The sequence below is a fragment of the Prionailurus viverrinus genome, chromosome A2, assembly GCF_022837055.1.
Source record: "Prionailurus viverrinus isolate Anna chromosome A2, UM_Priviv_1.0, whole genome shotgun sequence".
Taxonomy (NCBI): domain Eukaryota; kingdom Metazoa; phylum Chordata; class Mammalia; order Carnivora; family Felidae; genus Prionailurus; species Prionailurus viverrinus.
In genome coordinates this window covers 27929138-27955529 of record NC_062562.1, presented here as the reverse complement: position 1 = coordinate 27955529, position 26392 = coordinate 27929138, and the positions used below count along the sequence as shown (strand labels likewise).

Genomic DNA, 26392 nt, shown 5'->3' with positions numbered 1-26392 from the left:
CCATTGCTAAATAATTCTTTCCAAAGAAGACATTTGCCAAATACTTCCATCTAGCTAGAACGAGAAGATAATACTTACCCCTGTTCAAGATAAAACATTAAGTCTTATAAAATTAATTTGTTTTAGCTTAGGGTCAAGTGTCTGGAGACATGAACCTCACTTAACATTGTTGCTGTCACAGATATACTTATAGCTTTGAAATAATGCTCTGTTTCCCCCACATTATAGAGGCTACCAAATTATACCTAATGAAGCATCACTAGAGTGGGGATAGCAATAAAAATTGGAACAGTGCATTTAGTTTTCATGCGAAAGGGGAGACATTTGGTCAAATTCAGTCCAATTACCAATGATAAAACATATCAGTGTCACTTTCAATAATTACTGAAGAACAAGACATAACTCTAAATAATACTACATCTATTCAGTTTTTAGGCTATTTCATTTAAAAATTAATTCCTGCTAAACAGTTCTCAATACTAGGGAAATTTGCCAAGACTCATTTCTTTAGAATGGAACATAAGTCTTGCAGGATATACATATACTATACTTCTCCAAATTCCTCATAAGTTTAAATGTATGGATTTTATGTTCTTAGGTAGAGCATTTTGCCGTGCCCTATTCCTCTATACCAGGTATATTTATATCTACATCAATATAGGTATATTGGGAAAAGTCTGCACATACCTACATGCTGACAGAAGGTAGCTTTAAGGATTTTTAGCCTAAATATGACTACATATTCCCCAAAGTCCTACAATTACTTGATTTTGAGTATGTAATAATTCAGCATGATATATGTACTTCTTGTGTGAGTAAAAAGTTAAGTTTAACTTAACTTGTTGAGCGAAAGTTTGTACAAAAATAGGGAGGAATTGAGTGTAAATTCAACTTTTTTGTCCTGAAATAACTGTAAAAAATAGAAATAAAATTTTCATTGTGTCTGATTATATGTATTCAAGAAATAGGCACTGAGGCATAAAGGAGGACTAGACATTATCCCTGCTTTCAAAGAGCCCATATCACCTCCATGTCAGAGACAAATAGACAGCTATGAACATATAGTATTGGGATTGAGTGCCATAGGAAAGGGGTGGTGAGCAGGGTGCTGTGGGAACATCTGAGGGGGCACTTGTCTCTCAAGATGAGAGAATCAGACCATGCTTCCCAGGGGAAATGGTGTCTAAGCTAAGGAGTTGAATTTAGTCTTGATTCTGTGTCTCACCTCTCTGGAATGCTGAAGAAATTGAGACAAGAGCCCCTGTGTCACCCTTAGTTAATTGAAAAAAGAATCTGTAATTGCTTTGTAGTAAGTAGTCTTTTATGGAAGCATTTTTGGCTGTGTATAGAAAAGAAGAAGATAATGCTGTCTTTTTCTGGCTCTTGTTTGCTTTGTCTGATTTTCTTATACTTTACTGCCTTTTTCTGTGAACCCATACAGAGCCACATAGAATTATCTCCACCCAGTTCAGTATCTGATCTTGAAGAAGGTATTTTTAGAAGTTTAGCTGAAGTGTGTTTTCTGTGTGAGGAGGTATATGTGGGAGCTGTGTGTCATCCGAGCTTTGTTGGGGTGATTGCCTAGACCTATGACCCTTTCCGCAAGAACTGTCCAGAGGGCTGGCACCTACAGCCGTGACTACCTGGTGTGACCCTCTGAATCTGGAATACCCACAGTTCATTCTTTGTAGGACATGGACAGCAGGGGCCAGTGGCCTAATGTGGTCTACAGATGTGTTTTCTCAATCAAGAAACTAAAGTAAAAACCTGGATCTCTGTTAGTACAGAGCTGAACCCCAGAAGCAGCCTGAGCTCTGTGTGTTTCAGGACCTTTCCTTGCAGGTTCTTGTCTCACACCTGGTCAGCTTCACACCTTTCATTACTTCTGTGGCCCCCACAAGTGTTTGCATTGGTAGCCCCTGATGTATAGTTTTGGCTGATTCGATGAGGTGTGACTGATCATGACCTTGGTTGGGCTCAGCAGATTTTTTCCTCTAATCATTTTGAGGTGGCACTCAGGACATTGCTTGGTTTCCATTTAAGCTGCAAAGAGATACAAATATTTGTGTGGAAGCAGAGAAAGGACATCTAAAGGTAGACGCAGTAAGGTAAATACTCCAGAAAGAAGTAGAGACATGAGCCCCGAAGCCCCAGAGAGTGAGTGTGGTGATACTGGATCTGAATGACTTCTTACTTCCTGGCTCTGGTTCCGGTGAGGCCTGGCTACCCTTCCAGTCCTGTGTGCTATGGCATGTCTGGAATTCCTCACCGAGAATCCCATTTTACTTGAGCTCCTAAAATGGATCTTTGTTTTTTGTAACTAAATGATTCTTAATTCAGAAGCTTTGCACCTGTTTTTTATGATATTTTTGAGTGGGAAAATGGAATTTCAGGTTTCCAGTAAGTTGTCATGAATACTCTAGTTGGATTAGAACAAAGTCTTGTAATCCTCAAATAGAACGGGTATCCTAGTTGATCATGAGAAACCCCTGGACTGTGTTGAGTTAGCAGAACAAAATCTTGTCATCATGGAGAAGCATTTTGACCTTTAGAGACCTTGGGTTCAAGCTTCCCTTAAGAAATTGTATCTATTCTTGAGTTGACATGTTGGGATTCTACTGTGAAGTGATTCTGAATAAGCTAGAAAGTTGCCTGGATTCTTGATCATGACAGTTTTTTTTTAAATTTTTAATGTTTATTTATTTTTGAGAGGGAGAGAGAGACAGAGTATGAAGAGGGGAGGGACAGAGAGAGAGGGAGACACAGAATCCGAAGCAGGCTCTAGTCTAGGCTCTGAGCTGTCAGCACAGAGCCCGACGTGGGGCTCAAACTCACAGGCTGCGAGATCATGACCTGAGCAGAAGATGGCTGCTTAACCAACTGAGCCACCCAGGCTCCCCAGTCGTGACGGTTTTTAAAAATGCATTATATTTATAAAAGAGTACATTTGGAGCACAATAAACTAACATGAACCCACCCTCTAATTTAAGAGCTGTAACATTACCATTTACTTGTGTGTTCCTGCCCTCTCTCTCCTCCCTTTTCCTTGCAACAGTAACCATTGTACAGCAGGAATGAATATACAGGATAAATTTTCCACATATACTTCCTTTGCTTTTCTTTTCTCATATAAAATAATTTTGCCACATTTGTGTGTATCCCTAAACAAGATATGTTTTAGTTTTTGAGCATTGTAAAAACTGGCTTTATACCATATGTCACTGCTTCCCAGCTTCTTCACATCATGGCATACATTGCACTTGAAAATACTGCACGGTGTGTTGGGATCAATGCCATCAATGTCTTACCACAAGACTCTGTTCACTCCAGCTACTATTAATCCACAGAACAGAGGGGATCAGTATGTTAGGACCTCTGTGAGGCACACCACTTGGAAAGCTCTATGTAGTGTTCTTTCCATTTGATTTTTTGTTTCTTTGGATTTATGCACATTCCTTTTTACTGCTGTGTAATAATCCTATGTCAATATACAAGAATTTCCATCTTACTCTGTTTAGACCCCCTTCTTTACTTTTCATTTATACTGCAGATAACACTAGCATATCATGGCTTATGGAAAACTGCTGAATTTGGTTTAACATTTTTGTAGGATTCAGAGAGGTACCTTTAAATTTTGGTTTTAAAAATCTGCTTTGTTTTAGATTGGGTCTGAGTGTAAGGCAGCAAGAGATAGAATTAATTGGATTATATAAGACACAGCCTTCTCTATTTAATCACATTATTAGGACAAAACAGCAATATGTACCAGTGCACCCACCTTCATTCAGATCAGTGGAAATTTACTGTAGGCAAGCAAACCAAGGAGCACTAAATTATGACGACTACATAATGGCATTAACACTTTTGATAGTTGATCTGAAATACACTGTATGATTATTTAGTTCAGCAATGGCAAATATATTTCACTTCGTGTTCTGAATCTATTTGGTAAGTAGTGTTCACCTGGAGTACTATTGTAAAAGTGTTTTCAGTTCCTATCAGGGTCTTTGGCTAACAACTCAGTGATGAGTTATTGATGTCTGTCCTGGGTATGAACAGTGGGACTAAGGACATATATGCCAGTATTCGCCTTCCCTAATCTTTCCATTTGCCTCTCCTTCTTGAATTATCTTGAACCCATCTTGATCATCTGAATATTGTTTAATTTGTAGCTTAACCCTTGGAGAAAACCAGATTCATAACTAAATAAAAAAGCCAGAAAGCATCATGTAGTTGTGCTCTTTTCCCTGGTCATTTATTATGGTCTCTAATTACCTGCCTCACAGGATACTTTTCTCACAAGTGTCCAAGATGTTCCACTCCTTTGGTAAAATGTATTTTACCATCACTATTGAGCCGCAAGCTGGAAAAGAGATAAAATGCCCTTTAGTGTCCTCAGTTTCAGGGTTTTGAACTTAGCTTTACACAGACAGATCTTGTCCACTGTAATTTAAAACAATTAGAGCCACAAAGCTTCTTTAGAGTTTCTAGATCCTATTAAATGTTATTTTTAAGATAACATCTCTTCTTGTCCTTCATTTTTGAATGCTTGGTCAGGAAATGGTTGTAAAAAGCTTCAAATCCCAATTGAATAATGCGTTCTCAAAAGTAGCTGCCAAGTGTAAATACCACTGATATACATCCATGCATATGATAGTATATAAATAACCAGGAAAGCATAGCAAAGGTCAATCAATTATGTATAGGTCAGAATGCTTTCCATCTGGATTGTCATTTTAGCAAATGACATCATGTGTCCTTTGGAATCTATTGTGAAATGTGGCTTGAGTCATTATAGATTGGCTCCTTCTCTGGGTTACCCGGATGGCAGGGGTGAGGCTCAATAAATGTATTGGACTCGGCAGGAGCAGATTTGCATAATTGGGGTGTAGTGATGAAGGCTTCTTATTCTAGAGAAAACCTTTGGGCCCTTTCCACCAATTTCTACTTTTTAAAATTTTTTTTCCTTCTTGGTTGCTTTTTTTTTTTTTTTTTTTTTAGAACGTGAAGACAAAAGAGTTGGAAATGAGCCAGATGCCCTTTATATAACTGCAGTGGATATCTTTCCATGAAATTGCCAGCAGGGAATCAATAGTAATAAATCTGGTACCCTTCGAATCTCTTTTAACTTTACCACTGCTCTTCTGGAATGGGGCTACATGGACCATGTAAATTTAGTTTATAATTTCTACTTGATCTGATGAGGAGTGGTCTCACCAGACAGACTGCCAGGCTCTAGAGTGACTGGCAGGATGGGATGTTGTATAGGATGGGAAGGGATGTTGGCCTTTTCCAATTGGCACAACAGGAGTTGTATTTAGCATATAGACCAAGTGATGAAAGCAGCTGCCAAGTCTAGTCATTTCTGATTAGTCAGGGCTCGAGGAGGTAAATGTTACTTGACAGAATTTAATGTGTGATCTTTCCCTCCCTTCAGGGTATTTTGAAAATGTTAAAAAGTTGTTGTTGTTGTTTTTAAATAGGATGACTTATAATGAAGGACTTAGAGTCAAAATTGATGTCATGTTTTACAGGAATTTATAGTTGAAATCTATGTTTCGTTCTGAGATCTTGGAAGGAAGAAGGCTTGGGAATCTTTAGGAATGATAAAAGGAAATGGCCTTTGCCTGAAGAGAGCTTAGTCTATTGGGAAGACAGACATGCAAACGGATTCACACGCTATAAAATAATAGCTGCTCTCATAAGGTATATGTGTAAATCCGGGCAAGACTGGATTTCTGTCACTTACCTATATTATCCATTACTTATTTATTTGGGCCCTGAATGGCTGAGAAACATGCCTATGCTTATTCTTATTATCAAAGTATTTTTGAGGGTGAACTTTCAATTTTCAAGATAGCTAATCTGGGTTTTGGTGATTCAGAGGCAATGTGGCTGCCTTATCTTGGAACGGTACTTAATGTTCTGTACACAACCCAAAGCCTTACCTTTAGTTTAGTAAAACTCTATAGATTCTCGGGGACTATTCTTTGATTGTGTCTACATGGATACCAAAACAAATGTGAAGATGAATATAAAGATCAAGTTGTAGTTGTTTCTTGTGGTAACTAACAACTGATTTACAAGGTTTTATCTTCTGCCCCCACTATTATCTTTGAGATTGTCATCTGTGGTCATGGATTGATCAGCTCATTCCAGGGTGGTATGGGGAGGTAAACCAAAAAGGGGCCTATTTGACCATTTAGCAGACTTCTGCTTAGATCTCATTTTATAAAATCACTCCTAGTTGTAAGGGGTCCTAGAAAGAGGAGTTGTTAACAGAAACTGGGTTGCCCAATCGATGATTGCCAAACTTCCTTATTATCCAAAAATAACCATTGTCAATAAATGTGATAATACTGTATCTACTGTTTTTGCAATGTATTTTCCCTCTCAATAATATCATGAATCTTTTTTCCATGTTATTAAATATTCTACCACGTATTTTTTTAAAAAGCTTATTTATTTATTTTGAGAGAAAGAGACAGAGAGAAAGAGAGAACTGTGGGGGAGGGGCAGAGACGGGGACAGAAGTTCTGAAGCAGGCCCTGAGCTGTCAGCACAGAGCCTGATGTGGGGCTCATGGGACTCCAACTCACGAACCTTGAGATCATGAACTCAGCCGAAGTCAGACGCTTAACCGACTGAGCCACCCAGGCTCCCCTACCACACAATTTTTAATGTCTACCTAACAGTCTACTTTATGGCTGTACCAGAATTAATTTAAACATTCTTCTTTTGTTTGAAATTTAGAATTTCCAGGTTTTACTATTATAAATAGTACAGGGGTAAATATCCTTGTACTACATCTTTTTCAGAACTCCTTTGACCTTTTTTCTTCCATTTTGATTCTTCCTTTAAAAGAAATCAGGAAATAACAATGATATAAGTAAATACTTAGGAACTCTCTTCGAACAGAGTCTAGAGGGGAATTATTTAATATCTCAGATAACTTAAGATTATTGTATAGGACGCAAAATATCTTACTGATTTGGTAAAATCAGAGAAACAATTGGTAAATCCAGACATAGGAGAGAGAAGGAGGGAAGCGACCTGTCTTCTCATGGAATCAATCAGCTGAGTTGGTTGAGTTAAAATGGCTTAATGAGTTTTACAGGTCTGGTTAAGGGGATCTGGCAGTATGTTAATTTTCAGAATACCTTCTGCCTGAAAGTATATTTTCATCTGATAGCGTGTTTCCTTTTGTACAAAGGTTGTCAAATGAGAGTGTGAAGGTAGCTCCTCTCACAACTCACCTGGCAGAATGTATCATAGGCGTGTTGAGGTTGAAAGGCTGGTACCCACAGCAGCTAATAGCAGAGGCTGCAGGGAGGTGTAGCTTACAGAAGAGTAAAAGGGGAAATGTTGACACAGTCCACTGCCACCCCCACCCCATCACTGCTGTGGTCTTGAGTGTGTGGGGGGTGCCTTTCCTTGTTCGAGAACTAAAAGTAGATCAGCAAAACTGAGCATAGGGCAGAGAGTTTTGGTACTTGCTGAGCACATTACCTCTTATAACAGAGTTTTAAATGTCAATGCTTTTTCTAATGTATATGAGGAATCCTAATTGAAAAGCGGGCCCATATGCTTAGACTATATCTAGCTCTGTTTCTTTTTTTAATACTGCAAAATAAGGTTAATTTTTATGGTGAATATTTTATGGCTCGCTTTCTGTTATGTGCCAGACAAATTGAAGGCAATGGAAACTGATGGGTGCTGAAGATAAAAGAGCAGTGTTGACCTTTTGGTAAATCATTCATCATACTGCTTCATCTGTAAGTGGTTTTCCAGTTGTAGCTCATATTTGCTAATCACTACATTTGACTCTCAATTCTACAGGGGCTGATTGTCTTGTTGTGGATTGCCTTTTCTTTTCTCCCCCCCCCCCCTTTTTTTTAACTTTGGTTATTGTTATTATAGCTATTTTATTACTATTAGTTCCTCCACCAGAGGGGGCTTGTGGGCAGAGAAATACAGTGGGAATTAATAATTCAGTCTCTTTTTGCCTGTCTTCACTGACTTTTAAGGTTTTTCCTTAATGGCTGAGAGGTACTTTCAGCATTGCATTCACCTCCTTGTTCTTGTTGCCAGTGAAATTAAATTACAAGTTGACTGTCTTTGGCGATGACCACAGAATAGTTAACTGGTGGTAATGGTTTAGCACCAGGATGATTTTTGGCTTCCGTGTTGATCAAAGTCCCGTTGGGGAAACCAGAAATGAGAGTAAGAATAGCCTCTTTAATCCTGGGTCAAATACTGGAAAATATGGAATTTATTATGGTGGAAGATAAATTTGATCCTGGACCCAAAGGTGATCCAAGACTGGGCATCTGATAGAATCAACTTCACCAGCATTGTGGGAATGTATGGTTCTTTATTTCTTGATACTTCTAACTGACTCTGGCCATCACTAGACTTCAGAAGTGTATTCAATAAAGAAGACCCTTTAAGTCTGGATCAGCATACAAGATATGGAGGACAATATGGACATGCTTGTCATCTGGTCTAGGCAAGAGAACATTTACAGAAAATATTTTGCCTTAAGACCCAGAGAAATTGACCCTTGTCCACTAGGGAATCCAACCAGTTAATAGTGCTGTGCTGATTAACCCCACAGAGGTTGTTTCTTAATTTTGTATTTTAGGGTTTGTTAAACTAGGGATTGTGTCCCTTCTCTGGGGACAGAGAATATTTTAATATTTTGATTACAATTAAAATGGAAATTGGAAACACTAAGAGACAGAAACTAATCAGAAGTGTTTCACTCTTCCTTTATTCCCAGTCACTTGCAGTGTCGACCAATATCCAGATATTACCACACTCTGCCTATCTGCTTGAACCAGAGATTCCTGCGCTGGGTGAGTGGTCCTTGGCCTAGATTGGCATTGCCCATTTGATTGATGAGGGCAGTTTGACAGAGTTGTTGCTAGTTATGTTGGTACTGAAACTCTAAGAGGATGACTACAATTTCATTCTGGAAGTCTGTGGTGTGTGGTGGGGTGGATGTGGGGGTTCATGACCCTTTTTTATTATTTTATTAAAACACTAATTATAGTTTTATGACTGCAACCAATCATAATACTTTTACCTATTTTGGATAACAAAGAACCAATGTCTTTATACTCTTTTGTAAAAACGCAAAAAAGCAATAAATACGATTTCTAAAAAGCACCATCTTTTAACAGGGAATTCTCAGAAGTCACATTTTTTTCTTTCTTTGTTAGAGATAGAAAACCAGTCTTTGGGGAAGGGACCCTTAGGTCCCAGAGGAACAGTCAATAGTGATAGTCTATTAATACCAGATTGTTCTTATAGGAAGAAATCATTTTTACATGGTGGAGACATTTTAGTCTTTAGAAGATTTTCTCAAGTGTCTTCCATAATAGTATGGTCCAGAAGTTAGTCTGGGAGGAGGCAGAAATGAATTAAAATGGATTTTGGGGATCTTGCTTATTGAAAATGATAATGCTGTCAAGCATGACTTATCTTACCTTCCTTCTCCAGACCCACAAAGTTAACTAGATTCATATCTATCCTGTCCCTTTTCCTCAAGACCCAGAGATTAAGAAGAATTTCCTGCATCTTTAAACTAATTTGTGAATGTTCCCTTCACCTTTACTCTTCTCCACCATCCAATAAGGTAACCACTAGCCACGTGTGGCTCTTTACATTCAAACAGATTTAAATTAAACAAAGTAAAAAATTTATTTCCTTAGTCACACTAACCTCTTTTGAAGGACTTGATAGGCATTGGTGGCTATTGGCTGTCTTATTGGACAGCATAGATATACAACATTTCTATCATCACAGAAAGTTCTGTAAGTGCTGCTCTGATACTCTTAGATATCCACCTAAGGATATCTCTCACCCTCTCAGGTGGCCACTGTTTTTTCTCAGTGTCTGAAGTGGACATGGTGTCCTTCATCTCTGCTGTCACTTACAGACAACTTCTTTTCTCTTTATCCACAGAAGCATCCTCAGGGGAACCTGGGTGGCTCAATTGGTTAAGCATCCAACTTCAGCCCAGGTCATGATCTCACAGCTTGTGAGTTCGAGCCCTGGGTTAGGCTGTGTGCTGACAGCTTGCTCAGAGCCTGGAGCCTGCTTTGGATTCTGTCTCTCCCCCTCTCCTCTGCCCCTCCTCTTCTCACACTCTGTCTCAAAAATAAATAAACATTAAAAAAAAGAAAGCAGGTACCATCAGATAATCCTACTGCCTAGTTATTGAAAAATTTATCCCCAGCTCACTGACTTTATGCCCATCACCTCCTGCCTTCATTGTTGGTGAAAATATCCACATAGAAGACTCTTCTCTGGCCTCCCAGTTCCTTCAGTTTCTCACTGGCAAATGTCTTTTTTTCTGCCTATTGGTCATTTCCCAGGCCAGTGGCCCTCAATCTAGGAGGCTTCCCTCTTCTAGAGGGCATTACAATTGTAAGGAGAGATTATTTGCAAATGTAAGAAGTACCACTGGCCCTTAGAGGGCAGGAATTAAGGATACCAAGTGTATTTCAGGACCAGGGACAGTCCTACATAATGCAAAATTGTTGCATCCCCAATGTCATAGTGCTCTTGTTAAGAAACATGGTGCTGACCTTCAAAATGCATTTCAAAGCATTTCTCTTTCCATCTGTCTTTCCAAGGATGCCACCTCATGTGCCCACAACATTCCTATTCCAATAGGAGTTCCTTGACTCCTTAGGGCCTCCAATCTATTGACCTACTGCTTTCATGTACTAATGATTATCCCTCTCGTGCCCTCATTTCCCTCCTCACCCAGTTTAGGTGCTGTGGTTAATCTCTCCTTTGTCATCTCTGTCATCCTTGTCTGGCATAACTTTTTTTTTCTTTATTTTTAATTTTTATTTAAGTTTTTAATTTACATCCAGGTTAGTTAGCATATAGTGCAACAATGATTTCAGGAGTAGATTCCTTAATCTTCTCCCATTTAGCCCATCCCCCCTCCCACAACCACTCCAGTAACCCTCTGTTTGTTTCCCATATTTAAGAGTCTCTTATGTTTTTGTCCCCCTCCCTGTTTTTTTTTTATTTTTGTTTCCCTTCCCTGATGTTCATCTGTTTTGTCTCTTAAAGTCCTCATATGAGTGAAGTCATATGATATTTCTCTTTCTCTGTCTGACTAATTTTGCTTAGCTTAATACCCTCTAGTTCTATCCACGTAGTTGCAAATGGCAAGATTTCATTCTTTTTGATTGTGTCTGGCATAACTCTTGACTTTCACTGAGCTTTCTGTCCACTTTGGGCCTGAGTGCAGATGGATGGAGAACAATGCTAAGTCTTATGGACTTACTTTAAATTTATGTGCACTAATTTCAAGTAGATCTTCTGCTCCACTTGGCAGTCCTGCCTTATTCACTTAGTACTTCTATTCTCTGAGACAAGTAATTTACACCTTTACCTGTACCTCAAACCTCTGACACCCATCCTCAGTTCTCCCATTCAGCTGACACCCTTATTCCATATTTAACTGGGGAAATAGAAACCGTCAGAGCAAACCACCTCACCTCCTCCAGCAAATTTGCATTCCTTCCTGTTTCCAAATACTGGTAAAGGTTCTTTTAATTTGCATGCCGTTACTACTCTGAGCCATATGATGATTCAATTCTCTTACCACTTTTCTCTATTTGAAAGATCTGGAAACCTTCTTTTGTACAGTGCCCCATAACATCATTTGGCTTTCGTTTGATATAAACACATCATTTACATATTAATTCTGCCTTTGTTCTTTTCTCATTAATCCATAACAATTAAAATCGACCATTACTCTGCCACACTATGAGTTTTTATGATGTCATATCAAAGTCTCCATTAATTAAATAACTTCAGAAATTAAAGCCTTATTTGATGACAATATCTTTCAGTTGCAAATCATCTCCACTAAAGGGCACAATGGCAGACTTGGGACAATTTTAGCATTAGGACACACCAACCGAACAGCCAGATGTGCTTACTGACACATTGAAAGTTAAAAGCTGTCACTTTGGGTGATCGTTTGGTGCCAGTGACACTGAGAACAGAACAGAGTTGATGAGGGGAAAAAAGGACACACTCAGGCACTGCTATTGGAAAGCACAGCTCAATTATCAGGTTGTCATTTAGATTTTGTGGAATGTTCATTGGATTGAACCACAAATTAAAATAAAAAGTCCTTCCAGAATGTTTGGAGCTGTGAGACTATGTCGTTGGATTTCAGTTTGAGAGACACTGACCTGCAGGGTAAAGTTCAAATTTCTTAGCTTAAAATACAAGGCCCTCATTTAACTGGAGGGTGAATTGGAGTGGAAGGGAGTTAGATTAAGACAGTGAGAGAGAAGTTATTAACGCAGTTGTCGGGGTAAGAGATGAAGAGAGCTGGAGTGAGGAAGAAGTGTAGGAAAGGCAGAGACAGAATCAGAGCTGCATTAGATAGAAATGAAAAAAATAATAGGGGAGAGGGACATACAGCCACATCAGAGGTGGATGGCAAACGGACCCTTTTATATTCATGTTATAGGTAAGGAAATAAAATAGTGGGTTGGACATCTTAATTTGGATGTTATTTATAAGTTTTTAAATTAGGATTTTAGCTTAGTTTAAAAGGATATTATTTTTTTTTAAAAATAAGGATTCACTACCTTACAGCTTTAAGAGAATATAGTTTGCTAATGTGTCTAAATGACTTATCAAGAATAGCTAAATTATGAGCATCAGCTAGATACAGCAGTACTGGCTGTGGTGTACTTGATATGTTTACATAATCCCTAATTCTGGGGAAATTGTAGATCAATTTGATGGTTGAAATAAGGCCAAATATGTAGGAATCATAATAAATACAAAAATGCTTAATTTTAGCTGTCAGTAGACAAAGATTGTACGATGGATGGGGAAGGAAGACAGCTATGTACTCTTTATAGACTATTTACAAGGGATACCCCTATTATGGATGGGACGATTGAAAGAAAACAGATGGAAATTGACATCTTATTCCTTGCCAATACCTTTCAAAAGAAAGCGTGGATGATGTATTAATATCAGACAAAATGTGCTTTAAAGCAAGAAGTATTATTATGGTTACAGAGAGTTATTGTTTAATGATAATAGAACAATTCACCAGGAAAATATATTAATCCTGGAGCTACATTACTGAGCAGCATCATTTCAAAAATATATAAAATAAAAATTGACAGAATCATCATAAGATATTGAGAATATAGGTAATTATAATCAGGAAGATCTAAACATTTTCTCTCAGACACTGATAAGTCAAATAAAGTTAAAAATTTAGAAAGGATAAAGAAGATTTAAAAAATATCACTGGTTAGCTTGGTCAAATGGACATTTACAGAGCTTAGAATTCCATTAGCAGAGAATATTTGTATGTAGAAAGCCTGAACATTGATGAATACAAATTCTATCCCAGAGAAGAAAAAATTTAGAGGCCAAAAACCAGTAGACATCAAAATTTCATACATTTGAAAACTCAAGATCATACTTTCAAATGTTTTTTGAGTCATAGAAAAGTGATGAGAGAAATTGGTAGATGCTTTATTTCAAATCTTATGGGGTATAGTTAGAGGGGTACACAGAAGGAAATTTATAGATTCACAAATTTATATATTAGAAATAAAGGAGAGGCACCTGGGTGGCTCAGTCAGTTAAGCGTCTGACTTCAGCTCAGGTCATGATCTCATGGTTGATGGGTTTGAGTCCCACGTCAGGCTCTGTGCTGATAGCTCAGAGCCTGGAGCCTGCTTCGGATTCTGTGTCTCCCTCTTCCTCTCCCCCTCTCCCACTCATGCTGTGTTTCTCTCTGTCTCAAAAATAAATAAACATAAATTATTTTTTAAATAAAAATAAATACAGGAATGCTGGCTATCAGTGAGTTAAGCATTCAACCAAAAAGGTATAAATAGCAGAGTAAACCCAAATAAAGTAAAGGTAAGGGATAATATAAAATATTAAAACAAACAAAATAGAATACAAAAGGAATAGTAGAAAAGATCAACAAAGTAAAAGATGATTCTTTGAAAGATTCTCCAAACACATTCACATCTGGCAATCTTGATCAATTACAGAAGCAGAGAGAGAGAGAGAGAGAGAGAGAGAGAGAGAGAGAATACAAATAGTATTAAAAATGAAAAGGGAGCCCTAAATATAGACTTACTAGACAATAAAAGTCCAAAAGAATATACTATGAATAACTTGATGGTACTATATTTGAAAACATACATTCCAATAAATAAGGGTACTCAGTATCCAGATGATAATACACATCCTAAGCTTATGTCCCAACAAGAGACATAAGAAACATGATATATAACTTGAGTCTGGTGCTTTATCCATCCTGACACACCTCATGTCTAGGTGAGTTGAGTTTGAGTCTGGCTTCCTAGAATAAAAAATCATTCATTCGTACAACAAATATTTATGAACACTTATTGTCTAGTTGGAATTGTGGTGCTGCTAGCTTATACTTCCATGATGGAGGTACATGTTAAACAAGTCAATACAAAAATAGATATTCACCATTGTGATAGTGCAGTAGAAAAGGTAAGAGCAGTTTAACCAGGAACCTAATCTCATTAGGGCAAAGGGCACATTAGCAAAGGTTTCCTGAAAAAGTGACATTGAAGCTGTGACCTAAATTGTGCGTAGGAATTATCCAGGCCAGGAAGTGGTACGGGTTCCAAAGACATAGATCATAGAGTGGGACAGTGGAAAGGTATGAGATTCCATTTTGGTAATTGCTGTTGGAATATGGTAAGGGTTTGCATGAGCCAAACGCATTAAATTCAGACATCTCCGTAAAACACAAACACTTGGTTTCATTGTTAATAGATTTATGTAAATGCTTAAGACTATGATCTGTAGAGAAAGTGTAAAAATGTGGATGGGAAGGAAATAAACTAGCTTCATTCAGAATAGTGATTGCTTCTAGAGAGGGGAGAGCAGAGGACTTCTACATCCTTCCCTTGTTAATAGCATTGGATCAAAGGAAGTATGAAGTTAGCCGCAGTCGTGTGTTTGCTAACTTCTTTATTTAAGTGTTGGCCTTATGTGCAGTGGAGCCCTTAATTATAAAACATCAGACAGGAAGTGAAACTAAGAGATGCCATTCTGAAGGCCGCGGTGGTTTATACAGTACTACTCAAAATGGGAAGAGGGAGGTGCTGAAATTTGAGAGTAAGGGTTTAGAACTGCCCTGTCCAACACAGTAGCCACTAGCTGCATATGCCTATTGAGTACTTGAAATGTGGCCAATGTGAACTGAGGCGTGCTGTAAGTATAAATTCTACACTAGATTCCACAGATAATATTTAAAAAAAGAATGCAAAACACCTCCATAATATTTTCACAATATAAATGTAATATGTTATTAATATAATAATTGTGTAATATGTTGAAATAAGATTGTAGATAATATTGAATTACATGAAATATTGTTAAAATTAATCTCACCTGATTCTTTTTACATTTTTTAATGTGGCTCCTGCAAAGTTTACAATCACACAAGTGGCCAAAATCATTTACCTATTGGGCAGTGCAGTTTAGAAATTTTGTAGCAGTTTGGCTTTGCCACAACATCCAAGTGCCTCTTTTAATTGGATTTTACAAATCGTATCATCAACCCGCAGCAGATTGGAAAGGGAAAGTACAATCAACTGGTGTTATGTCACAGACGGTTTGCAAAGCTCTGCTTTAAACCATTCATATCTTCAAGGGTGCTTTTAGCTGCTGTGCTTGCTGTAGGAAAATGTATTTATTGTCAGTTTCTCAGAGCTCTGTGAAATAGTCTTAAGGAAGTGACTGTTAAATTTCTTTGGACCCTGAGTATGAGAAAAGTGATTGATAAAGATTTGCTCTCAAATTTGCTTGTATTTATTTTCCATTACATAACTTGTATATTGGAGTTAGACCATTATAATGACTATTGTAAAGAAAACACTTTTTAAAAAGTCCAATCGGAGGATCTGTTTGGCATCAGCTAGTGGTTATTTTAAGAATTAAATAACTGGAGCGCCTGGGTGGCGCAGTCGGTTAAGCGTCCGACTTCAGCCAGGTCACGATCTCACGGTCCGTGAGTTCGAGCCCCGCGTCAGGCTCTGGGCTGATGGCTCAGAGCCTGGAGCCTGTTTCCGATTCTGTGTCTCCCTCTCTCTCTGCTCCTCCCCCGTTCATGCTTTGTCTCTCTCTGTCCCAAAAATAAATTAAAAATGTTGAAAAAAAAAATTAAAAAAAAAAAAAAAGAATTAAATAACAGAGGATGGGGAAGCTTATATCTGAAATTAGTTACATTGCAGCATTGATAATATACTTAAGTAATTGTCTTCCTTAGGTTTTGTTCTATAAAATGGACTTATTTTCATCGGAATGGACTAGTTAACATTGGACTTCGAGTTTGGCACATGTGAGCTTGTGATTTACAGGGCAATTTTTCTCATCAAAACCTGGGCAGAACCATTTATTTTAAAACCAATATTTATTTTACAATGGGAAGATGGAGCAGATTAAAGGCGCATAAAACCATGATAAATCACCCAATCTTTATCCCATAGAAAATCTTTTAAATGGCTCTTAAAGTAATGGCAGTTAAACAGTCTCCTACAGTTTGTATGTGGATGGTTTTCTAGCATATGGTATAGTCATGTAGATTAAAATCTAATTAACAAGGAATTTATAAATTTCAGATGTGGTCTACGTGATTCTTTTTCAAGAAAAAGTTAAGTGTGTTTTTTTCTTAGCCAAGTTTCTGAGTCTCGCTCATGAGTAAAGAGAATCTAGTATGAAATTTTTAGCTGTTTCAGATCAAAGACCCAAGAAATGAAATCTCTTTTAGTTTTTCATTTAATAATCAATTTTTATTTCAAAGTTTAAGAACATGTATATTCATGTTTATTATAGATTATTATGCAAGAAAGGACTTTTTATAACTTATCTCATTTTGTTTGATTTAGTTCCCTTTTATATGAATTTCTGTAGTTAAAAATAATGGAGCTACATTTCTCTGATAGTATTTTTTAGTACTATTCTAATTATAAGTGAAGTTATGTCCCATAGAACCTACGGACTGGTTAAAGAATGCTAAAGTTTAGAAAATAATTGATAGGGAAAAGATCTGCTTATAAGTCATGGTGTGGGGAGTCCATGTCCTATTGTGGATGATGTCCTATTGTGAATGTTCTGCCTATAGCTAATCGTAGACTCTAGGTCCACGGTTGGCCAACCTTTTCTGAAAATGACTACTGTAGGCTTTCTTGGTTTCTGTTCTAGCCATCTGCTGTTATTGGGTGAAAGCAGGCTTAGGCAATATGTAAATGAATGGTTGTGTGCCTACTTGACCCAACAATTCTGTATCTGGGAATGTTCTCTGGGAAATAACCAAAAGTTTGGGAAAAGGAGTGTGTACAAGAATATCTATCATGGTATTGCTTCATGGCATGGAAAGCTATTTATGAGCCCTGGTTAATTAAAAGAAAAGCAACAAGGCTGAACTTAAGATGTAACATAGGTATGTATGTTGGGTTGGACTATGGAAATGCAGAAGAAGGAGTGCATATGTAGTCCTCTTTGGAGGAGATGGATTTCCTATGAGGAGCTTGGACCAATTGCTGTTCTATTGGCAAGGCCGTTCCCATCATGGCAATGGATCCAGAGAGCTGCAGCCAGCACGTGTTGTGTTTCCTCTCATTGGTGACGCCATCCTCCCTGATGCAGTTTAACATTCAATTCATCAAATGAACTCCTCTTGTTCAGGTTCCTTACGCATCAAATTGTTGTCTGATTAGGATTTGGCATTGCCTGGAGGACATCTTCAGGAAGGGAACGTACTGGTCATACTGACACCTGTGCAGCAGTTATACTGCAAATTGTAGACTTCTACTTTGACAGTCTGGTTTTATGCCTTGGTCTTCTGAGCTCGTTAACAAAGTCTGCCTCCTGGGAAATGAACTCTGTACTGTGTGCCAAGAACACCAAGGCTCAGAGTGCCCAAAATCTGGTGAAGGACATTCCTAAGGTATTGATCGATGACCTTCAGTTGGGCCCTTCTACAGACAGCATTCTGTATTTCTGCACAGTGGGATGCTTGAGCCTTTTCCTATTTGAAGTTTTGCTCCTTCCCCTCTCTCAAGTTCTACACTTCTTTGATTGTTCTCTCTTCAGGCTTTGCTCGCTCTGTTTTCCTTCTTGCTTCTTGTCACTTGACAGAAACACAGTGGGGAGAGACTGGTACACAAGAGACATTGCTACTGCTGGTATTTAACTTTCTCCTCGAGTTTTCACTGGATGACATTGATTTCTAGTGCAAAGGGCTCTCAGCTTTGGAGGAGACCTGGGGAGAAGCAGAGTCCCTCAGGCCTGCTGTGAGGCTGGAATCCCCTTGTCCCAGTGACAGGGTTTGGCATTTGTGTGAGACTGCGGGACATTCCCCTAATGCCAGGAGCTTCTAGCAGTGACAACCAGCCCAAGGAGAAGCAGTGACCGTTTCTCCACCTGAGGGAGGCAGACATTTTGTGAGCTCACATGATTTTCTCATCAGACTCTGAAACAGCCTTTCACTGTATTTTGATACAAATGCTCAAACTACACATTAGGGATAATTTCTGCCTCGTTTGGAGCACAAGTCAGAATGATCGTATCTCCATTAGAGAAAATGAAGAGGCCTCTGCGTTTCACACTACTTCATTAAAGAGAAAATATTTTCCCAGTAGGCAAAAGCTACTGGCTAAATTCAGCCCCAAATTCAAGATCATTTGTACCAAGAACTCTTATGTCAGCTTCCTTTTTCATGAATTAACATGGGTCTCTGGAATTTACATTTCTTACAAAATGTTTACCCATTTTCCCTTTTTAGCAGGTGAGAGAAAATCCTAATTCAAGCCACATTCTTCTATCACTTTGGAGGCTGATTGGGGATGAGAGTTCTTTGATTTAAAGAAATCCCCAAAGCGATTGGTAAAACTGCTTACAGAATTTGAGGTTGCACATCTCGAGGAAGATTTAGGTCTGAAAAGTCACAGATCTTAATTCGTGCAGTGTTGATTTCATTACCTTGCTTAGCAATACAGTGAAGTCACTGTTTAAAAGTCGAATGAGTACATTTCCATCAATGAAATGTATCAAGTACCATCAAGTAGTGAAAGGGTGTCAAGAAAAATAGCATTTCATTTTTTCTTTCCATTCTTTGTATTGAAAAATATGAAAATTGCCCTCTTTCTTTTTGAGTTAATGCTACAAAAGCTTATAAATTTTACCTTGAATATTTAGATGTTTATGTGAGCATAGCTCAATTTGTAAATCTGAACTCTATCAACACGACAATTAATTTTAGAAAATTGTCGGTAAGCAGACATGCTGGGGCTAGAATAAGATGATTCATTTACCATATAGGCAATAATGCACGTTATAAAAAATCAAGAGATAGTCACATAGAAAGGGAAAAAATGAATGTAGATCAATAATTTAATTTAGCTCTGACCTGGCTAAGTTCTATAGCACGGTTCATAATTTTTCAGTGATAGACCCTTAACATTTTACATATAGTCCTTCAGTTTTGTATTGATCTTCCCTAATGTATTCTTCATTTCACAGGAGGAATAACATCTCTCAAATCTTTAACAAAAACACATTTTTTTCAGCCTGCAAATGTTAACCAAAATATGACACCCTATTAACCTTATTTATTCCATTTTCAGAGCTACTTTTTTCCCTGGCTAAATAATTTTAAAATTTAGAAGAGAAATGGGTAGGAAATGAATGACGACTTAGAGGGCAAGTTCATGGAGTTCTCTCTTAGTTAATAGATTCTTAGTCTTTCTGCATTACTTAAATGCTTATTAACACTGGAACCCTGGATGTTCTATGTATAGTGTATATTTATTCCGTGGAAAAGTATTAATTTTTAATGGAACTAAATGGCCGCTTGGACAAGGGACCCTAGCTATTAATCAGGAGGCAAGTGATTGACTTTCATGTTCATTAAATATTCAATAAAGTTCATTTATGAAGTCTATAACACTAAAAGAAAGTTTTTATAAGTGAGTGTGTTTGCACACACTACATTTTAATGCTATATTCATTTGTTCACTTAACAAATGTATGCCATGCGCCATGTACTGCTGATTCAGTGATGAACAAGCCCATGGCTCCTGTTGTCGTGAAGCTTCCAGGGCAGTGCATGGGACAGACGTCATCAGTGCTATGACAGGAGGTGGAGGGCTACTGAAAAGCTTGGGGACTCTGTTTCACTTGACTCCCCTCCATGCACAGAAGGTGATTCTTCTCTGCATAAATTTCCTGAGTCTCCTAGAAATACAATATAGCAAATTCTGATTGCCTTCTGAGAAGATATTTTGTTTAGAATGATGGGATCCTAGTTTCTTAGAGCTTGCAGGGACTATAGAAGTCATATAGGGGCTGCGCCCTCACACTCCCCTGCCTCAGCCTGGGCAGGTCCAATGGCCAGAGGGAAGTATGTTCATTTGTGGGGCCATTTCTAGACTGTGTGGATTGTTTGAAAGTTCTTCCAAATAATGAAATGAAGCTTATTCCCCTATACACTCTCTTTATTAATTCCAGTTTTCTATTTTGTATAAAATCCTAACATCTTATTTACCCTATTATTTGGTACACTTATCACAATTCTTCATTTATTTGCATGATTTTATTATGGCTGCGTGACTCCTGTCAGATGTGTGTACTCCAACGGCAGAATTGTGTCTGTTTTTGCTCACTGTTATTTCTCTAGCACTCTTGCAGCGCTAGGAAAGGAGTAAATGAATGAACAAATGTTTTGTCCCAAAAAGGCTTTAGGGAAGAAGGTGTGGATTAAAACCTTACATATTAGTCCATTAACTATTTGACAACACCTGTCATGGTTCTTTCCCTTCTCCAGTTTTTCTCATCCTCAAGTTCAGGTTCTCATTTCTTCGACCTTTCTTTTTAATTTTTTTTTTTCAACGTTTATTTATTTTTGGGACAGAGAGAGACAGAGCATGAACGGGGGAGGGGCAGAGAGAGAGGGAGACACAGAATCAGAAACAGGCTCCAGGCTCTGAGCCATCAGCCCTGAGCCTGACGCGGGGCTCGAGTTCACGGACCGCGAGATCGTGACCTGGCTGAAGTCGGACGCTTAACCGACTGTGCCACCCAGGCGCCCCTCTTCGACCTTTCTTTACACAAGACATGGTGTCTGCTCCTTCTCCCAATGCACCCCGCCCTGTTATATAAAAACTAATGCCCGTCTCTCACCAGGAGCTTCGGGGAAGTCTTCACAGAAGAGGCACATGTTGATTCTGGATCTTGAAGTGTGTGGACCGTGTTCTCCAGGTCAGTGAGGCCAGGAAGGTCATTTTCCAGGGTGCATCTGGACCAGTGTTATCAAAACATTCCTTCAGCTTGCAGTTTTTTACTAGGCCATCTGCCTTCCTAGTCGAGTCCTCTTAGGGGAATTGTTGCTCTTTTTTTGCCCATCGTCCTCATGAACTTCACTATTGGTTCACCTTTCTCACTTCCTGGCCATTGCCTCGCCCTTGCCAGAGCAGCCTGAGATTTAGAGGTGACTTTAGGGAGTTAGTCTGGGTTCAAGTCTGGGTTCCACCCATGTTTTTCATGGCCTGAGGTGTGGTAGGGGACCTCTTTGAGACTTAGTGTTTTCTTCTTTAAAATGAAAATAATAGGGGTGCTTGGGTGGTTCAGTTGGTTAAGTGTTGGACTTTGGGTCAGGTCATGATCTCGAGGTTTGTGGGTTCAAGCCCCACATTGGGCTGTGTGCTGACAGCTCATATTCTGGAGGCTGCTTCGGATTCTGTGTCTCCCTTGCCCCTCCCCTGCTTACACTCTATCTCTATCTCTCTCGAAAAAAAATAAACATTAAAAAAATGAAAATAATAATGCTCACCTTATAAAATTATTGTGAGAATCACCAATAAATTACATGTGAAGTACCTGACATGTAGTAAGTTCCTAACACACTGTAACTCTGATCCTTGCCCTGATCCCTTCTAGTGAACTGCTGTAACTCACTTCCAGTGGTCTAGCCCTCTGTGCAGAAGCCCCATGGAAACCCCATCAGTGGTCAATAGAGGTGCAACTGTTTCAATTTCTTCGTGTGCACAGCTCATGGCTTGGTGTCTCCATCTTTGTTTCTTTCAGCCTCCAGGCTTGTGGGATCTGGTGATTTTTTTTTTTTTTTGATTGGACTGTCCAGGAATCAGATTTGACACATTCTTCCTTTCATTTCTCTTATTTTGGGTCTCCATTTCTCCTGGTGTTACAAGGGCCTGGATTTCTTCTGTCTTGTCTCTCTTAGCTTCATCTGGGTAACTGACATACTCATTTCATTCTGGTCAAGATTTCTCTCAATAGGTTTATTGCAGATTGCTGCAGCTGCAATCAGTGTTTACAATCTGAGGACAAGTTGGAGATTAAGGCTTGTCATCACTATTTAATTAACCTCAAATTAAGCAATTTCTGGTCCCATTCCATGCCCTTCCACAAACTCGAGAGAGCCATTGAAGCGGTGCCTGGAGTCCTAATAGATTCCGGGGGGCACCCCTGGAAAGCAGGGACCAGCTTAGCAGCCACTCTGAAGAACAGCACTATTTGATCCCTACTCAGGTGCCCAAGGACTGAAGCTAGGCAGCTCTGAAGTGTATGTAAAGGGAGGGGAATAAAGGGGAGCAGTCTTGTAGTTCTAGGAAGCACATAGTCTGTGAATTTGCAGAAAGGAGGAGCCAAGAAGTGTCTAGAGAAAGAAAAAAAACCCTCTCTTCCTAATATTAAAAACCAACATTGTTGTACATATTACAGAAATAGTATATGCCAATAGTAAAATTATAAATGGTAATTGAAGAAAAGAAAAGAAGAAAGTAAATTTATCCAAATTCTTTCTCTTCACACCTGCTTTTAAGGCTTACTTGAGCTGTTCCATTTGATAGCCACTAGCTACGTGTGGCTTCTGAATATTTAAAATGTGGCAAGACTGAATTGACATGTGCCAAGTATAAACTATTCACACCAGATTTCGAAGGCTTCGTATAGAAAAAAATTAATCATTATTATTTTGGTGTGTTGGGTTAAATCAAATACCATTAAATGAATTTTCACCTAATTCTTTTTGCTTTTTTAAATTCGAGTACCAACACTTTAAAACTACAGATGTGCCTTGTATTATATTTCTGTTGGACAGTGCTATTTTAGAGCTTTTTCTTTGCATATATAAAATTTTTTTAAAGAAAAACTGGATATTCCATGTATCATGTTGTATCTTCCTTTCTCAGTTAATGATAGGTTGTGAATATGTTCATGTCATGAAATATGCGATATGGCATTGTTTTTAATAACTTTTAATAGTTCATTATATTGTGTGCCTCAGTTGATTAATCCAGCCCCTTCTTGTTGAACACTTAGGTTATTACCATTGAAATTTTTTCAAATTATTCATGAATGTACTTCCAGCTATATATTTGGCTTCATCCTTAATCATGCTCCTAGGATTTGCTTCTGGAAGCCAATTAATCCAGTCACAGCCTTGTTTGTGGTGGTTAAGCAAATTGCCATATAGAGATACGGCACTGATTGATACTTGCTTGGGAGGTTTATGAGCGTACTCATTTCACTTCACCTTTATCAACACCGGTTATCATCGTTCTTCTTTTTTTTTAATTCTTCATTATTTTTTTTTGTTAAGGTATAGTTGACATACAATGTCACATTAGTTTTAGCCATACAGCATGGTGATTCGACGAGTCAATAGGCTATGCTATGCTCACCCCAAGTATAACTACCAGGTTTAACCATTCACTGTTATTTCACTACCATTGACTATATTCTCTGTGCTGTACCTTTCATCTCAGTGACTTATTCATTCCATAACTGGAAACCTGTATCTTCCACCCTTCACCCATTTTGCCCCTCCCCACCCCCAACCCCTCTACGCTGGCAACCAACAATTTGTTCTCTGTATTTATCAGTCTGTTCAGCCTTTATTTATTTGTTCATTTGTTTGTTAGATTCCACATGTTCTTAATTCTTATTTTAATGAGCAGCATTGTTATGGGTTTGCTCATCAAATTAATGAGTCTTAGACTTGGTAGCTTCTCTAGTGGTCCTGCAGATACTTCAGATGACTTTCTTTTATCCAGCAGCTACTGAGCATCCCTCATATGTCCAACACCGTCCAAAGATTTGTAGAAGACACGGTATTAGATTTCTAGAAATTCCTTATATTGAATATTTAAGTTGGAAAAGAAGAAGAAATAAGTAGGGCATGGACCATGTGAGTCTCACTTACTATAATATTCCCAGCACCACAACAGCATGCACGCTGTATGCTAGATTCCCAGTAAATATCATTGAATAAATTCACAAATAAGTATATGATCATGTTTACACCCATGATAAGGAAAACAAAATAAAGAGGAGATGATTTTAAGATAGGGGCAATTAGGGAAGGCTGCCTGCCATTGTTTTAACCCAAAAGAAGCCTGGGGGCACGGGAGCTAAGTCTGCAGAGGGCTGCAGGAGAGAGGCCACCAACAAAGCAGACAAAGGATCCAAAGGGGCAAATGGGGAAAAGGCAGGACACCAGCTCTCATACCTACTCTTTAAGGCACTTACTTTTCTGAGCTGTGGCTTCCTCCTCTGTCACATGTGCATAATAATACCTACCTCAGAAGGTTGTAATGGCAACAAATTAACGAGAGCACTTAGGCATCTTTTCAATATTTCTATTCATCAGTGGCTTAGCTATATCAACTTCTTACTTTCTCTTCATTTGTCATTTCTTATAAGTTAATCAGGAGGGAAAACAGAGGATAAACTTACCCAGTTAGAGCTGCACCTTCTATTTAGACTTGAAAAGTTCTATACACCCTAGTGAGGTGGCCACTTGCATTCTGAATTGTGCATATCAAACCCTTCCACTCTGCTAAAACTCTGTAGAATTTTTCATGTAGTTGGATAATTAGGCCACATGCTGTTGGGTCTGCTCAAAAATGGTCATTTAAGTGTCTTTTTATTATTTTTGGCATCCACTGGGAAGTTTAAATAGCCACTGCCTGTGTGGTTTCTATATAGTCTTTAAAAAATGCTGAAATTGAACAGAGTTTAATAAAATTGCTGGACTGTTAGCTCTAGCAAGCTCTCCCAGAGATAAACCTGAAAAAACAAACCCCAAACCCCAAAGTAAATACTTCTGTAAATCAGGGACTTTCACAAGTGTTCTCTGGGGAGTGTCATTTGACTCATATGGAATAACGTTTACAAGCAAGGGTGGAAGCTGGCAGCTTCTGAGCCGATTTGACCCTTTCATTCTCCTTTGCTTAACTGAGATCTGTACTGAAAATGAGCGGCAGCATTTGGAACTAAGGGACCCTGAAATATCATCTCCCTAATTTTTACATAGAAAAACGAATAGTGAGATCATGCAAAATAAACGAATATATTCTCCAAGTATATGAATTTCTTAAGTCTCCAGGCCCTTTTAGGGAATGTAATTTTTAAAGGAATAAGGTCTCAAAGAAGAACAAATAAGGTCTCAAAGAAGAACAGTGTATATTTATTACACCTTTACAAGGTCCTAGTCACTATTTCAATTGCTTTATGCATATTATCTCATTTAATCCTCACAGCAGCCCTATGGGTAGATAGCGTTTTCTTCATTTTTCAGGTAAGCAAAGTGAGGTTCCAAGAAATGTGAGGTTCCAAGAAATGAAGCCAAGTTGATTTGCAGTCTCTTGTTTAGTAGGTAGCAGAGGCAGGGTTGAAACACACAACACGTGAGTCCAGAGCTGAACTCTAAACGGTGGTTCTGTGCCATTGCTTTCTTAAATGTTTCTGGAGTAACCTGAGAATGTGAGGAAATTTTGTTAAAGATAATAGCTTAGATAAGCCTGTGTGGGAGATTCAGGTATGGTTTTTATTCCTGCAAATTACCTGCAGATTTCAGCCATGTTCTTTGGTTTATTACTAGAAAACACGTTCTTAATGGATCTCAATATCACATCTAAGACACTAGTTAAGCTAAAGGTGTTTGATGGCCAAGGAAGCAGGATGTTTACTGAGCATTCAGTTCATATTAATGATTTTTTATTTTTAACAGCCAAATGTTATTTAAAAATGTGACTTATACTAGTTAAATCATGTGTTGAAAGGTATCTTTAATTGCACTTTTATTGACTCTGAGAGGATGCAAAGTGGATTCCACAATTTTAATTAACCGTTCCTCCGCTGACATTTCATTACTGGTTTCAGACGTGAGAGAAGATGCCAGAGGTACCTGTCAGAATTTTTCTATACAGAAACCAAGATGGAGAAATGTTAGAGTGTCTTAGTAATTAGAGAAGAAAGGCAAAGAAAGGAAGGGCATAGCTGTTGGCTTCACCTGTTACTA

The 26392-nt window shown here is 38.4% G+C and overlaps 1 protein-coding gene across 6 annotated transcripts in view; it reads left to right on the top strand.

Annotated features, from left to right (window-relative positions):
- Positions 1-26392, top strand: part of FHIT (fragile histidine triad diadenosine triphosphatase) — a 1426527-nt gene that overhangs the window by 253267 nt on the left and 1146868 nt on the right. For 4 of the 6 annotated variants that reach the window (XM_047850991.1, XM_047850990.1, XM_047850987.1 and 1 more), the window contains one exon: positions 8783-8858. Coding sequence is in view for 2 of the 6 variants with exons in the window: in XM_047850987.1 (XP_047706943.1) it covers positions 8783-8858 (76 nt within the window). In the remaining 4 variants the exon portion in view is untranslated. Of the gene's footprint in view, positions 1-8782; positions 8859-21252; positions 21328-26392 lie in introns of all 6 variants that reach the window. The other 2 variants (XM_047850994.1, XM_047850992.1) reach the window with 1 other exon arrangement.